Source organism: Garra rufa, chromosome 22 (genome assembly GCF_049309525.1).
Source record: "Garra rufa chromosome 22, GarRuf1.0, whole genome shotgun sequence".
Classification (NCBI taxonomy): Eukaryota; Metazoa; Chordata; class Actinopteri; order Cypriniformes; family Cyprinidae; genus Garra; species Garra rufa.
Genome location: NC_133382.1, coordinates 460,691 through 477,068, shown reverse-complemented (window position 1 = coordinate 477,068; position 16,378 = coordinate 460,691). Strand labels below are relative to the sequence as shown.

General features: G+C 36.8%; 2 protein-coding genes across 2 annotated transcripts; both read left to right on the top strand.

The window, feature by feature from the left end:
• The first annotated feature begins 328 nt into the window (after positions 1-328).
• cabp5a (calcium binding protein 5a) lies at positions 329-4,194 on the top strand. The gene is made up of 7 exons (XM_073828447.1): positions 329-476; positions 659-767; positions 1,735-1,765; positions 2,010-2,153; positions 3,237-3,346; positions 3,653-3,800; positions 3,906-4,194. Exons 2-7 carry the CDS (start codon positions 732-734, stop codon positions 3,932-3,934), a joined length of 498 nt encoding a protein of 165 aa, XP_073684548.1. The 5' UTR covers positions 329-476; positions 659-731; the 3' UTR covers positions 3,935-4,194.
• Positions 4,195-8,608: 4,414 nt separating this feature from the next.
• Positions 8,609-16,309, top strand: nif3l1 (NIF3 NGG1 interacting factor 3-like 1 (S. cerevisiae)). The gene is made up of 7 exons (XM_073828150.1): positions 8,609-8,671; positions 10,589-11,169; positions 11,241-11,397; positions 11,476-11,599; positions 13,872-14,010; positions 15,501-15,584; positions 15,684-16,309. Exons 2-7 carry the CDS (start codon positions 10,602-10,604, stop codon positions 15,866-15,868), a joined length of 1,257 nt encoding a protein of 418 aa, XP_073684251.1. The 5' UTR covers positions 8,609-8,671; positions 10,589-10,601; the 3' UTR covers positions 15,869-16,309.
• The last annotated feature ends 69 nt before the right edge of the window (positions 16,310-16,378 follow it).

The window sequence follows — 16,378 nt, the reverse complement described above, 5'->3', positions numbered from 1 at the left end:
TTTAAAGTGAATTTCTGTGAAATCCCAGCTGCCTGTTTTTGTACTTTATTAATTGAATTGAACAGGATATGCATGAATAGATAAACGTGAAGTAAAGTGGAGCAGCTCATTTGCTTTATTTCCTGTGATTGTTGATCAGATCAGTGTTCAGATTAATGTCAGTCTCACCCCACACACACACACACACACACACACACACACACACACACACACACACACACACACACACACACACACACACACACACACACACACACACACACACACACACACACACACACACACACACACACACACACACACAGAGAGAGAGAGAGAGAGAGAGAGACTACAAAACCCTGAGCATCAGAGACAGATGAGCAGAGGCCACTGGACAGCGGGACGAGACTGAGACATACCCTAACCCTGACTGCAGAGAAGAACAGAACAGACCCACAGATAAAGACCACTTTGATGAGCTTCACTCCAGACTGAGGGTAAGCAGAGTTTACATGCAGAAATATTACAAATATTCTTATTCACCATTCAGTATAATATGAATTGTAACTGGAATGCATTTAATCTATAATGAACGGATGACTAAACGAACAGTTTTGCTGCATACATCTGTAAATGAAACACATCTGCTATATGTACTTATGCAGCAAATGCATTAAAGTTGCAGAGTGTTGTAAATCCTCGGCGAAACAGCAGCTTTGGTCACAGACAGCTGCGTCTGAACACTCACAGATATGACTGCATGCATCTTCTTACGGGGAGCAAAAATCGTAAGTACTCTAGTTCTTATACAGTCATTAGAACATATTGCACATTTGTTTTCTTAAAGTATTTGCAACTTTAACGTTGTCCCATTTTAGAAACACAGTCAAGACTAAAACCAAAGACTAAATATAATACACAGGAATATATTAGAAATATTAAGGGGGGAAATAAAAATTGTGGATGTTATTTTATAACATCATCCTATTTTATGAACTCAGTTATATGCGTGAAACATACTTATGTTCATATGTTTTTATATGTTTATAAAAATATATTTTACATTTTTAATTACATATTTCATTAGTTATTAATTTATTTACAAGTTTTTTTTATTAGTTTAGTTTTATAATAAAATATGTCCAAATATGAGGGGAGGAAAGGAAAGGCTGTGCAATTAGAAAATTGTCATTAAGGGATCTTTGTTGCATTTATAACATCCTATTTTATGAATTATTATAACACAAATTATGTGTTCAAAATAATTTATTATTATTGAAATAATATTTAAGTTATTTTAAATTTACAAATATATAATAATACACATAATATTAGTATAAAAAAAAGTCTAAATGAGAGAAATGGAAATGCTGTGCAATCATAAAATTGTGATTAATGGATTTGCGTTGTATTCTTATTGTCTGTGTTTGGCCTGATTCAGCAGACACATAATCGCATTCAGTCTCAGTAAATCAGGTGGAGGTTAAATCTATCATCACACTAAATCCTTTAGTCACATTCAGCCCATAAAGCCTCCAGTTCACATGAAAACAGGAGGAACGTGCCATCGAGCGCCGTCTGCTTAATGGGATAAATCACAATGTCCTGCGACGGCTTTAAAAGCATTCTCGCCATTATCAAAGTGGGCTGAAACGGGCCTTTTAGATGAATCTAGAAACCCCCAAACAGACACAGAGCCGTGCGGACGACATGAATCGTGTTTGAGAGGCTTAACCTGTCCTTTTGGTTTTGCAGGACAGAGAATTGGCAGATGATGAAATTGAAGGTAAACACACATCTGTCAGCTGTGATATCTGGATATAAGCTCAAAGATTAGACTGGAGTACGCTGATACTTATCATGTCAATTCAATTAGACAAACTTACATTGTTTTACAGACATTTAGGAGTATTTGGCAATAAATATTAGCAGAGATGTTATGTATTGATCTATTTTAATAAATGATTCCAGGATGTCATTAGGGTTATCGGATGCTGATATGTACCTTGATGATGTTTTCTTGTTCTCAGAGCTGAGAGAGGCATTCAATGAATTTGATAAAGATAAAGATGGTCTCATTAGCTGTAAGGACCTGGGAAACCTGATGAGGACCATGGGTTATATGCCAACCGAGATGGAGCTGATCGAGCTGGGCCAGAACATCAACATGAACTGTACGTCACACACACACACACACACACACACACACACACACACACACACACACACACACACACACACACACACACACACACACACACACACACACATATATATATATATACAGTGCCTTGCAAAAGTATTCATACCCCTTCATTTTTTCACATTTTGTTATGTTGCTGCATTATGTTAAACTACTTTAAATTACTTTTTTCCCACATCAATCTACACTCCATACTCCATAATGGCAAAGCAAAAAATAGGTTTTTAACATTTGTGCAAATTTAAAAAAAAAAAAAAACTGAAAAGATCCCGTTGCATAAGTATTCATACCCTTTTCTGGGACACTGGAAATGTATCTCAGGAGCATCATATTGCTTCTAGATGTTCCTACACTTGGAGTGGAGTTAAACTGTGGCAAATTCATTTGAATGAGTCTGATTTAGAAAGACACACACCTCTCAGAAAAGGTCTAACAGCTGAAAATGCAGATCAGAGCAAAAACCAAGATAACTGCCTGTAGAGCTCAGAGACAGACTTGCGTTAAGGCGATGATCTAGAGAAGAGTTCAGAAACAAATCTGCTGCATTGAAGGTTGACAGAAGCATTCTCCATAATGGAAGACGATTGGAACAACTAGGACTCTAGAAAATGTCCAAGCTGACAGAGATGGAGAGGTGAAAAGGTGAGGCAAAGAATGGCAGATAATTGCCAAATGCAGATGTGCAAAGATGCTCACATCAGACCCAAAAACACTTGAGGCTGTAAAGCTGCTTCAACTATGGACTGAGTTAAGGGGATGAATACTTATGCAATCTACTTATTTCAGTCTTTTAGTTTTAATACATTTGCAAATCTGGTTTTTGCTTTGTCATTATTATGGTGTATAGAGTGTAGACTGATGTGGGGAAAAACTCATTTAAAGCAGTTTAACATAATGATGCAACAAAACATGAAAAAAATCAATACTTTTTAAGGCACTGTACACTGACAGCAGTTCACTGATTGTGTATACAGTGCAAAAAGGTGAGGTAAAAGTTAATAAAGAGGACAAATGTATGAGTTTAGAATGTGTTTTGCTGTTCTGTGTCTCTCAGTGGGAGGAAGAGTGGACTTTGAAGACTTTGTGGAGTTAATGGCCCCAAAGCTTTTGGCTGAAACGGCCGGCATGATCGGAGTGAAGGAGCTGCGGGATGCTTTCAAAGAGGTGAGAAGACAAACTCAAACATGTGTCTGTTAAGATGATTGGTGTGTTGTGGATTCAGCCAAATAGAAGGTGGTGAAACTCTCAGCTGCTTCAATCGAACCCGTCTGAGCTGTGAGCACAGCATGATGAATAGAGGAAGCTCCTAATGAACTCAGTTTGCTCCGGATGAAGAGCAGATCAGTGATGGTCAGCGGGGGGCTTGTGACCCCAGTATAGGGCGCAGGTCACTGCAGCATGCAGAAACAACACTGATGCACATTGAGAAGCATCATTCACATCAGCTCTGTTCTGTTCTCTCATCTTCAGTTTGACATGGACGGCGACGGCTCCATCACGACGGAGGAGCTGAGGTCTGCTATGAGTAAACTACTGGGAGAACACATGAACCGCAGAGAGATCGACGCCGTGGTCCAGGAGGCGGATAATAACGGCGACGGTACGGTGGATTTCGAAGGTGAGAAATGACACAAATGTTCAATGCGTGACCGATAAAGCATATAGATACTCACACTTCCTACACATTCAAGTGTGAAACGCCTTTCTGCTGTTTTTCCTGCAGAATTTGTGAGGATGTTGTCAAGCTGCTGAGGAGATCATCTCTGGACGCTGCAGACGCACAAACCACACACCAGCGCATATCCGTCAATATCATAGCGATATACACAGACATTCCCCACTAACTATGCAAAACTATCAGCCTTTCAATGCAATACACAATTACTGCTCCGAGAATTGAATGTGCAATATTTCTGTAAATTATAGTCTAATATTATAATATTATAGCGCCTCTGTCCTTACATTATTTTTAATGGATCTTTGCTCAATAAAATACAAAATTAGCAAATGAATGACATGAGTGATGTTTTTCTCTTTGATAGAGTTCTGGAATCAGTCACTGAGGGTTTTTCTGGGACTTTTCATCTATTCTGTTTTTGCAGTGGTTCTTACTGTCAGTCACTGCAATTTATATAATAATATATAATAACAAAATAATAAATCTCTTATTCACATCATTTTGGCCTTTTCTGTTATAATTACACTGCAAAAAATGCTTTTCAAGCTTAGATTTTTAGTCTTGTTTCCAGCCAAAATATCCAAACATTCCTAAATCAAGAAGGATTTTCTAGACGAGTAAAAATTATTGTCTTGTATTCAGAAAAAAAGTCAAAATTAAGTGAGTTTTTGCTTAGAACAAGCAAAATAATATTGTTTTGTCTGTTTGAAATTAGATTTTTTTGCTTACCCCATTGGCAGATTTTTTTGCAGTGTAGAAGATTTGCGTGAAGAACTCAAACTCTGGCATTTTGAGTGGTGAGTGGATTCTGACAAATGTAAACACCTCTGATTGGCTGTTGTGTTCCACAAATCAACAGATATGTCTGTGATTGGTTACTTTGCTCCACTCTGTAATTTGAAACCTTTGGTGTTCTCCAGATCTATTCTCTATCTCCTATTATTACAGCTTCAGATGAAGATGTTTACTGAAAATGGGCCTTTAATGCAAATACACAAAAATGGTGTTTCAAAAGTGCGTTGGAGTCATAGAGACAAATGTCATTTGAACAGTTCTGATCTGGGTTCAGTCTCCTGATCTGTTAATGACTGAGACCTTCAGATGAACTGATCTCTGGTCCTCAATCTCCACAACAGCACTTTATGAATGATGCTAGATCCTGAGGACTTCCAGTAACTAAATATCTCCATTAATCTGTGGATTCTCAGAAAAGAAATAAAATCTGAACAGGCCGGTGTAATCTGTACTGACCGCCGCAGAGAGCAGATGGTGAAGACGAGAAATCACTCAAGAGAACCTTTCTTTGGAAGATTAAGAGGATAATGGAGGGATGATGGACCGAGAGACACTAAAAGATTTTGGACAGTTTATGAGCAAATTATATTCTGAAAAACTTTCGCAAGGCACTGTATCTATTAAATTGTCGTTGTTGTTTTTTTAAAAAATGATATTCTATCAAAATTAAATATAATAAAATAGTGATACAGTACTCTATAAGACAGTCAAATAATGCAATTCTAGCAAACCTAGAACAGTAATCTTTTTAAACTCTACACTCAGAAGTGCACATCAGCTGATAGATATTGATAGCGCTGGTAATCTGGCAATTGTGCTCATATATCTGCCACTATCATCTCAAAATGACTAAATATGATTTTGATGAATCTGCCTGAGCGAGTCACTAATCAGCACCAATACATCAGACTAAAACAAGATGATAGGAACTTCCACAGAGACCTCAAGGAAAATTGAAATAAATAAAAGCCAGAATGACAGGCTCATGAGACAACAGCAGAGAGCAGAGGATGCTGGGTGTTTAGCAAATACTACGAAATCCCAAAACATCCTGGATCAGCCTGTACTAGAGCTCTAATGAGAGAGAGAGAGAGAGTACATAAAGACACAGAGAGAGAGAGGGATAAAGAGGAAGGATGAGAGTCATCGAGTCATACTGGGGTTTAAGAGATGAAAACCAACCCAGACACAACAGATATGAGAAAACTTTGGCAGTGTTGTGTAAGTGAGATAAACTGCAGATTTACAGCGGGATATTTAAGAAAATCCTGAAAAACTACAGCAAAAATCTGAGAGAGAGACAATAACACACAGAGCAGAAATAACAGAGATATGTGGTCATCTAACCATCATTGAGTCCCTTTCCTGCTGCTGTCTGTCTTCTGAGGATCCTGAGAAGAGAAGGAGACCTATAGGACACAAAATAGTCTTTTAGTTTTTTCTAGTTTTTTTGATTCACAGAACACAACACAAAATGAACCAGATGTTACCAAACTACCCTTTTCTGTCAATCCTGCTTAATTTGCTGTTTAAACGCAGAATAATAGCAAAAGGTGCAGTGCCACCTACAGTTATGAGCTTTAGTCTGAGAAAGAAACATCTGAGAGAATCAAGGGCAGAATGTGTCTGATGAAAACCCCTTCTGGCCTCAGAATAAAAAGAAAAGAAAAAAAGGTATAACATTTAGTCTCACATTTCAAAGATTTATTCTTGCAATTTCTGAAAAAGTCAGAATTGTAAGATGTAAATCTGAATGATATGAAAATCAATTCCCAATTGTGGCAATTCTTACTTTTTTTCTGCCACAAAATCAAAAATAAGAAACGTAATTGTGACCTCAAATTTCACAAATATATTTCACAGTTTATATATTCAAGTTTATATTTCACAGTTCAAACTTTTTTCTCAGAATTGTCAATTTTGAAACAAAAAGTCAAGTATATTATTATTATTATTATTATTATTATTATTATTATTATTATTATTATTATTATTATTATTATTATTATTATTTTGCATTCTGTTCCATGATCCCTGCAGTTTTTCACAGTTCAGTGATTATGGAACAGAATGCAAAATCAACTAAATATTTGCTTTTAACTAGGAAATTATGGCAAAAAGCACAATACTAGTTCATGTTAGTGTGATAAAGATTCATGCATAAATGAAAAAATAAAGCAGCGGATGTACTTGATGTCAAAAAGAGTTAAGCACAAATGAACTGCAGAAATGCAGTTCTGACTGAAACACAGCAGAATGTTCAAATACATGTCAAATACATATTAATGTCAGATTAATGAACATAAACAGATGGAAGGAAATCTGATGTGTATTAATATATCTGATCTGATCATTCAGTCCTGAAGTGACTGTCTGTGTCATTGAAGTTAATCAAAAATAAATAAAACACTCACTGCAATTAATTGACATGAATTCAATCTAAATTAAACAAGCATTTATACTTAGTTTTTCCCCATCATGTATGACCATTGCACATCTACATAATATGATAAATGTGCTTTCCCAATTATGAAAATAGCGTTGGAAATTTCCCACACATATCTGAAGATGATGCAACAAAACCAGCCATTTGAGCAAATTCATAAATGGATAAATAAATCAATAAAAGTAATTCTGGTGGGACTGTTTGAAACACTTGGTTTTAGTTCATTGTTTGAGCTCAGCGTGTGGTTCTGTCCCGGTGGAGCCCAGTTTGACCAACACTCACATCCAGAATCCTCCTTTGACAACAACAGCGGCGCTCGCTGTATTTGTGGACAGCTGGGATTGGAGAGCTTAGGCCACAAATGAGCCAAAGTAAAGGAACAGCCCTATTCCCTCACACACAGCATCACAGCACATCTGTCCCGCACGCTCCGGACAACACACACGCCACAGAAGAGCTTGATTAAAGCCTTATATAACACACACTGGCTTCACTGTCTTCAGACCGGACCACACCTGTGACATTCTCTCTCTTTAGGAACAAAGGAGTGAGCTCTGTATCCGTATATCCTCTCAAGAGGAGCATGAGACGAAGTATAATCAGACCGTCAGAGATCCAGGAGAGAGAATGATGTCTGGCCCATCATTTCAGTTTTATCCCTCTAACATCACCAGAGGATGTTTTATCCGCATAAATCTCTCTGGTTGAGGATAGCGCAGCATTAGGATCACCCTGACCCTGACTCCAATCAGCTCTTTCATAACTCCAGCATTTTTAGTCATAATTCTACAATTGACACATGGATTTACAATAATGCAGAAATTATGAGAAAACATCAAACGTAACACAGAGTGAGCTATAAAACTGGTAATATTAGTTAATATAATTATTCTGCTAATTAAATGTAATTTTTGAAGTAAACCAGCAAAGCCATAACATAATTTTCTCAATTTGAAACGTCATGCATTTTCACATTAATATTACAACATTTATTACATTACATTAGATGCTTTTATCCAAAGAGACTTACATAAGAGGACAACGGAAGCAATCAAAATTAACAAAGCCTAACGCAACACACATAGCAAGGTTTTTATTATTATAAAATAAATAAGAAAATAGCTAGAATTTAAAAAAAGAAAAAGCAAGCTAGTGTTAGAGGCCTAAAAAATAGATGGATAGAACACAACAAGAACAGAGAGGCTAGTGTTAGTTTTTTTTTTTAATAAAACAAGCAGTAAGGAAATGAATAGAGTATAAAAGGGCATTTTTTTTGGAAAAGAATTAGAATAATGGTTGTTAGAATCAGAAGTCAAATAAAATAAAAATGCAAAATAAAATATATTATTATCACCAGTTAGAACTCATAGACTGTCTCTGAGGTTAATCTTTTCTTGTTTCATGTTATTGTTTTTCTTTCTACAGGACGCTCTTGGCATTCACTTAAAAAACTACAAAGACCAGACTTAAGTGCGGCTGAACGGAAATGACGTGTTACGCAATATTACGTTCTCGTGCCCCATCGGCTGTTGGCTGCTGCTTCTGTTCGCTCGTGGAAGTTGCATTTCCAGTGAGTTTTGAATGCAATCCTTGTAATACAAGAAGTTGTTTTATTTTCTTAGAGTATTGTCGATATGCGGAGAGCTGGCGATTCTTCTGTCGTGTGTGTTCTAGAGTTTATTAGATCTGACAGTGTTTTCCTGTCGCTGCGGCCACATGTGACCTGAAGAGGGCAGTCTACAGCTTTCTGTTTTTACCCATGAAAACAAGTCACTCTGCTCATTAAATTTAGATCATTGTAATTGATTATATGTTATTAGTTGATTAAGTTTAATTTGAATAATGTTACCATTCATGATTTTAATAATATTACTAATTTAATATTATTAATTAATATGTATTCTTTTTAGGTGGGGATGTGGTGATGATTCAAGTACCCCATGGAAACAAATTAAGATGCTAATTTATATAATATTCGTTTATATAAATATATATTATTAAATTAATCATTTTTAATGTTGTATGATTTGAAAAATACATTTTTAGTAATGTAATATAACAATTTATTAATTTTATATTATTATGAAAACTCTACTTTAGAATCCATCGTGATTAGATGATGTTCAAGCCAGAGTATATGCATAATCAATTAATCACATTTGTTTTTACATATCAAAATAAGTCACTCTGCTAATTTAATTGAATTTAGGTAATTATAAATGATATATGTTATTAATTTATTAAGTTTAATTTGAATAATGTTATAGTTTATTATTTTAATAATATTACATTTTATTACAAAGTTAATATTATTAATGTAATATGTATTATTTTTATGTGGGGATGATTTTAATTTAATATTTTATAATATTTTACAAATCATTAATTTGATATTATTATGAAAACAGATTACTATGCTAACTTATATTTTATTAAGGTCATTGGATATGCAGCATTTAAAGGAACACTCCACTTGTTTAGGAAATAGTTTCATTCTCCAACTCGAGTTAATAAGTTGAGTTTCACTGTTTTGAAATCCATTCAGCCGTTCTCCTGTTCTGGCGATATCACTTTTAGCATAGCTTAGCATAGATCATTGAATCCTATGAGACCAATAGCATCGCGTTCAAAAATGACCAACGAGTTTCCATATTTGTTATATTTATAATATATCACTGCATTGACATACACATGCTGTGAATATTGCTTGTATTTGCTGTTGTGCAGTATTTTAAACTATGTGCAATATTTCTGATTGTGTATGTGAAATACTTTTTAGTTTATGTGCAATAGAGTCTTACAAGAGTTTTATATTGTCCATATTGTTATATTGTTATTTTGTTGATCCTATGGATCTTGTTAATTATTGTCTTGTAAATTGCTGCTGTTTCAAAGGAATTTCCCCAGTGTGGGATTAATAAAGTTAATCAATCAATCAATCAATTTGTCCTGTTTAAACCTTGACTCTTCTGTAGTTATATCGTGAACTAATACCTGCGGAAAATGTAAAGATGCTCCTGCTGTGTCCATATTACAGCAGCAAACTTCCTTGACTATTACGCCGGAATGGGAGTGTAGTTCCTAATCTTATCCGCCTAGAAAATCACAGCTTTACATTTTCCACCGGTCTTAGTTCACGATATAACTACAGAAGAGTCCAGGTTTAAACAGGACAAATATGGAAACTCGTTGGTCATTTTTGAACGTGATGCTATTGGTCTAATAGGATTCAATGATCTATGCTAAGCTATGCTAAAAGTGATATCGCCAGAACAGGAGAACAGCTGAATGGATTTCAAAACGGTGAAACTCAACTTATTAACTCGAGTTGGAGAATGAGCCTATTTCCAAAAAAAGTAAGTTTAAGTAAATGTTATTTGGATGCATGTTTGTCCAGCTTTGAGAGCGTGCATATGCGAGTGGGTCGTTGTTAGTCTGTCATTAGGAACGAGTTTCTAAAAGTGAGATTTATCTGTTTGTTTTGCAGATGTTCCCTCCTCATGTTCTCCAGATGTAGAGAGTTTTCTGGAAGACTTCTCCGTTCAGGCCTCATCATCTTCAGCTGTAGCCGCAGCACGTTTCTCTCTAGTGCACTTCTTTCTACTTCACGTTGTTTGTCTTCCCATCATCCTCTTCTGTCAGCGTCCCGTCCTCCTGTGCTCAGGTCTGCTGGAGTGGTGCGTCTCCTGTCTGGTTTCAGTCCTGCGGCTCACATGGATCTGAAGGCAGTGCTGGAGGTTCTGGAGCAGCTGGCTCCTCTGTCTCTGGCTGAATCCTGGGATAATGTGGGTCTGTTGGTGGAGCCCAGCGAACCCCGTCCCATCAAACGGATCCTGCTGACCAACGACCTGACCGCAGCCGTCATGGACGAAGCCGTAGAGATGAGCTGCGATCTCATAGTGTCCTATCACCCGCCGCTCTTTCGACCCTTCAAGCGTTTGCTGCAGAAGGACTGGAAGCAGCGTCTGGCCGTCAGAGCTCTGGAGTCCGGCATCGCCGTCTTCTCTCCACACACTTCCTGGGACAGCGTGGAGGACGGCGTCAATGATTGGCTAGTTGGAGGAATGGGTAAGAACACACAAACTTTCTGATTCTTGGTCAACAGAGTCTGATATTAGTCCTCGTTTCTCCATCCACAGGAAGCGGTAAAGTGTCCGTATTAAATCAAGCTCAGTCCAGCGGCCCACAGAAACACAGACTGGAGTTCAGCTGCAGCAATGATGGACACGTGAAGAGTGTTCTGGAGCAGCTCAGACACATAGAGGGCAGTCAGACCTTTCAGAGCTCCACAGTAAGGCAAGTATGTGTTTGAGTATAGTGATGGACATGAGTACGCTGGTATTCATTCAGATGGTGCTCTGTGTTGATCTTCAGAAGTGAGAGCGGAGGACAGCAGGTGAGTCTGATCTGTCATAGTTCAGCTCTAACCGCTGCTGCACAGATCCTGCTGTCAGATCCACACACCTCCACATCCCTCAACATCACAGCCGTCCAGCAGGTCAGATCTACACTTTATCATCTCTCATCTGTCAGTGCCATTTTTAGAGTGCATTAAATTGATTAAAACTGACATTAGAGGCATTTACAGTGTGATGAAAGATTCAGTCAGAGTTGTAATAGTCTTTAAAGAAGTCTCTTCTGCTCATCACGGCTGCATTTATTTGATTAAAAATACAGAAAAAAACAGTAATATTGCAAAATGTTTTTACAATATTAAATAATGTTTTTTATTTTAACATACTTTAAAATAGAATTTATTCCTGTGATGAAAAGCTGAATTTTTATCAGCTGTTACTCCAGTCTTAAGGAAAGGAAGGAAAGGAAAGGAAGTGAGGTGAGGCCAAGTATGGTGACCCATACTAGGAATTTGTGCTCTGCATTTAACCCATCCAAGTGCACACACACAGTAGTGAACACACACACACCCGGAGCAGTGGGCAGCCATTGCTGCGGCGCCCGGGGAGCAGTTGGGGGATCGGTGCCTTGCTCAAGGGACTCACCTCAGCCGTGGTATTGAGGGTGGAGAGAGTGCTGTACATTCACTCCCCCCACCTACAATCCCTGCCGGACCTGAGAATCGAACCTGCAACCTTTGGATTACAAGTCCAACTCTCTAACCATTAGGCCACGGCTGCCCCCAGTGTCACATGATCCTCCAGAAATCATTCTAATATGCTGATTTATTATTAGAATGATCAATGTTGGAGAATATCGACAGTTGTGCTGCAAATATTTTTTTGGAACCTGTTAATTTTTTTTTTTCAGGATTCTTTCATGAATAACAAGTTTAAAAAGTGTTTTATTCAAAATATAAATATTTTATAACAATGTAAATCATTTATTATTAACTTGTAATAAACTTTTAATTATTAACTTAATACATCCTTGGTGAATAAAAGTATTAATTTCTAAAAAAAAATAAAAATGTACTGACCCCAAACTTTTGAACGGTAGTGTACGCTGTTTTTTCAAACCTTCTGTGAATCCTACAAATAAATAAATAAAAAGCATCACAGTTTCTACAAAACTATTGAACTGTTTTTACCTTGATAATAATCACTCAGAGATGTTTCTTGAGCTGCAAATCTGCATATTAGAATGATTTCTGAAGGATCATGTGAGTAGAGGTGGACAGTAGTGTAGTATTTTTTTTCTTTACTCGGGTAAATTTAAAAAGTATCTGTAGTTTATCAGTGTTTTTCTTGCACTACATTTCATAAATAAAAGTTTTTTAACCTTTAATACTTATGAACATTAAAAATGTAGTACTTTCTTGTACTCAAGCAAATCTTTGAATTACTTGAGTAAAAGTAAGAAACTATTTATACATTCATTCATTTATACATCACTGAAAGCTGAATAAATAAGATTTCCATTGATGTGTGGTTTGTTAGGATAGAACAATAAAAATCTGGAATCTGAGGGTGCAAAAAAAATCTAAATATTGAGAAAATCACCTTTAAAGTTGCTCAGATGAAGTTCTTAGCAATGCATATTACTAATCAAAAATAGTTTTGATATATTTAGAATAGAAAATTTACAGAATATCTTCATGGAACATGATCTTTTCTTAAGATCTTAATAATTTTTTGGCATAAAAGAAAAAATTATAATTTTGACCCATACAATGTGTTTTTGGCTACTGCTACAAATATACCTGCGCTACTTAAGACTGGTTTTGTGCTCCAGGGTCACATATAATATGAAACGTAGTGCAGTAAAAAGTACAATATTATGCTTTGGAATGTTGGGAAGTAAAGTTGTCTAAAGAAAAACACTGATAAAGTACTTTTAAAGCAGAGTAAAAATACTTCACTGCTGTGTGCTTCTGCTGAACACTGGAGTAATGATGCTCAAAATGCTGAAATTCTGCATTTTTTAACAAATAAATGCAGCCCTGGTGAGCAGAAGAGACTTCTTTTAAGTACCTGCACAAACCAAGCACAAACATTTGAAGATGGCACAAACATAACTGTTAACATCTTAATGCTAGTGTTCAAGCTAAAAACAGCCAAAAACCCCCAGAATATTATTACATTTATAATAGCATTAAACGTTAGTGTAGTGGAGACCAACAGCTGAATCCTGTGCTCTGATGATCACATCACTCAGATGAAGGCGGAGCTGCATAATTAAAGAGGCGGAGCCCCAGAGCACATGACCCTAACTATATCATCATATATTCTAAACACTGACCTTTCAGTTGAAGATGATAATAGAAGTACATTTCAGCATTTTAGTGTTTTCTGTCTGTTTAATGTGTTCTCCAGCCTCCTGTGTTGGGCTGTGGTCAGGGCAGACTCAGTGTTCTGGATCAGCCGGTGTCTGTTTCTACAGCCGTGCAGAAAATGAAGACTCACCTGGGTTTGCCTCATCTGAGACTGGCTCTGGGGGACCAGCAGACATTAGGTGCAGCACCAGAGACTGTTCACCTTATTTTTACCTTATCTGACATTTTTTTAATAAAATGCAATGCTTCCCATGTGAGCTGCATTCCAGTTATTGTTGTTGTACAAAAGCAGTCTTTACTCTGTGCAAATATTGGTGTATAATTTATAAATAATTACAAGAAAATGACTCAAAGTAACACATTGAGTAAATGTGAATTATGAAGACTGAAATAGTGTTTAATCTTTATTTATAACTTGGAAAACATTTTTAATTTACAAAATATCTTCATGGAACATGATCTTTACTTGATATCCTAATGATTTTTGGCATAAAAGAAAAATCGATAATTCTGACCCATTCAATGTATTGTTGGCTATTGCTACAAATAAACCTGTGCTACTTACAGGAGTAGTTCACTTTCAGAACAAAAATGTACAGATAATGCACTCACCCCCTTGTCATCCAAGATATTCATGTCTTTCTTTCTTCAGTCGTAAGGAAATTATGTTTTTTTGAGGAAAACATTTCAGGATTTCTCTCCATATAGTGGACTTCTATGGTGCCCTGAGTTTGAACTTACAAAATGCAGCTTCAAAGGACTCTAAACGATCCCAGCCGAGGAAGAAGGGTCTTATCTAGCGAAACAATTGATTATTTTCAAAATTTTTGTTTCTAAATTATATACTTTTTAACTTCAAATGCTGGTCTTGTCTAGTCTCTGTGATGCACATGCCTAATCTGTGTACTCCGGTTCAAGACAGTTAGGGTCTGCCATAAACTCCCATCTGATCAACTTCAAATTGTCCTCCGTCACTGTTTACCGTTTTTGTAAAGGGTGTTTGATCTACGCATGTTTGATGTATGTTCATTTTGTAGACACCGGGTCGATACTTCTGCAGCGATGGAGGACGATTTTAAAGTTGGGGAAGAAAACAAGATGGGAGTTTTTTGACGTACCCTAACTGTCTTGAACCGGATTACACAGAGTATGTATGTACATCGCAGAGCTAGACAAGACCATCATTTGAGCTTAAAAAGTATATAAATTGTCAATTTCTTTAATAAATAACCGATCGTTTCGCTAGATAAGACTCTTCTTTCATCGGCTGGGATCGTTTAGAGTCCTTTAAAGCTGCATTTAAACTGCATTTTGGAAGTTCAAACTCAGGGCACCATAGAAGTCCACTATATGGAGAGAAATCCTGAAATGTTTTCCTCAAAAAACATCATTTCTTTACAAAGAAAGAAAGACATGAACATCTTGGATGACAAGGGGGTGAGTACATTATCTGTACATTTTTGTTGAAAGTAAACTAATCCTTTAATTATTTGTTATATTATTTTCTTTTAGTATAATAATCCTAAACAAATGTGATGCAAATAGTTTTTTACTGCGTACAGCACTGTTATAGTTGTAGTTGTTTACCTACAGTGTCTGAATCAGTGGATGTGATGTGATTTTTTCATCTGGAAGTGACGTGACTCCCAGTGTTTGTGTGCGGTTCTAGAGTCTGTGGTGAAGACGGTGGCGGTGTGCGCAGGATCTGGAGCTTCTGTCCTGCAGGGAGTGAGAGCAGACCTCTACATCACTGGTGCATCACAAACACTAAAAGCTGAAGTTCAACAATTTATTACAATATTAACAGCACAAAAAATCCATAATCACCCCAAACTTATTTCCTGGTGTTCAGGTGAGATGTCCCATCATGAGGTTCTGGATGCGGTGTCTGCGGGCCGGAGTGTGATTCTCAGCGACCACAGCAACAGCGAGAGAGGCTTCCTGTCCAGGTTCAGACAGAGACTGACCGCACGACTGGACAAAACCGTTACTGTAGAGATCTCCCAACGAGACAGAGATCCGCTGCAGGTGGTCTGATCTCATCCCGGCGCTTGTGCAGTACTCCGTCAGCATCGACTCAACATATGGATATATCACTAAGAATATTCATCATCTGACCTTAAAGGAACAGTTCACCCAGAAATGAAAATTGATCATTTACTCTTCCTCAAGTTGCTCCAAATCTGTGTTTCTTTCTTCCGCTGAACACAAAAGGAGACTTACATCGCCATTGACTTACATTGTGTTTTTATCTATACTATGGAAATGAATGGGGACTAGTAACTATTTGATTACCTAATTCATCAGTATATTTGTAGAGTTCAGCAGAAGAAAGAACTTGTACAGGTTTGGAGCAACTTGAGGAAGAATAAATGACAGAAATTTAGTTTTTGGGTGAACTGTCGCTTTAAGATTATAAATGCAAAAGTAACATTGTCCTATAAACAAGCTAAATAAAGTTTCCTATAAAATATTGCATATTTATTCCATGTTTATTTGGTTCTTCTTCATATTAGGTTATGTCAAAAAATGAATTGTTGGGTACAG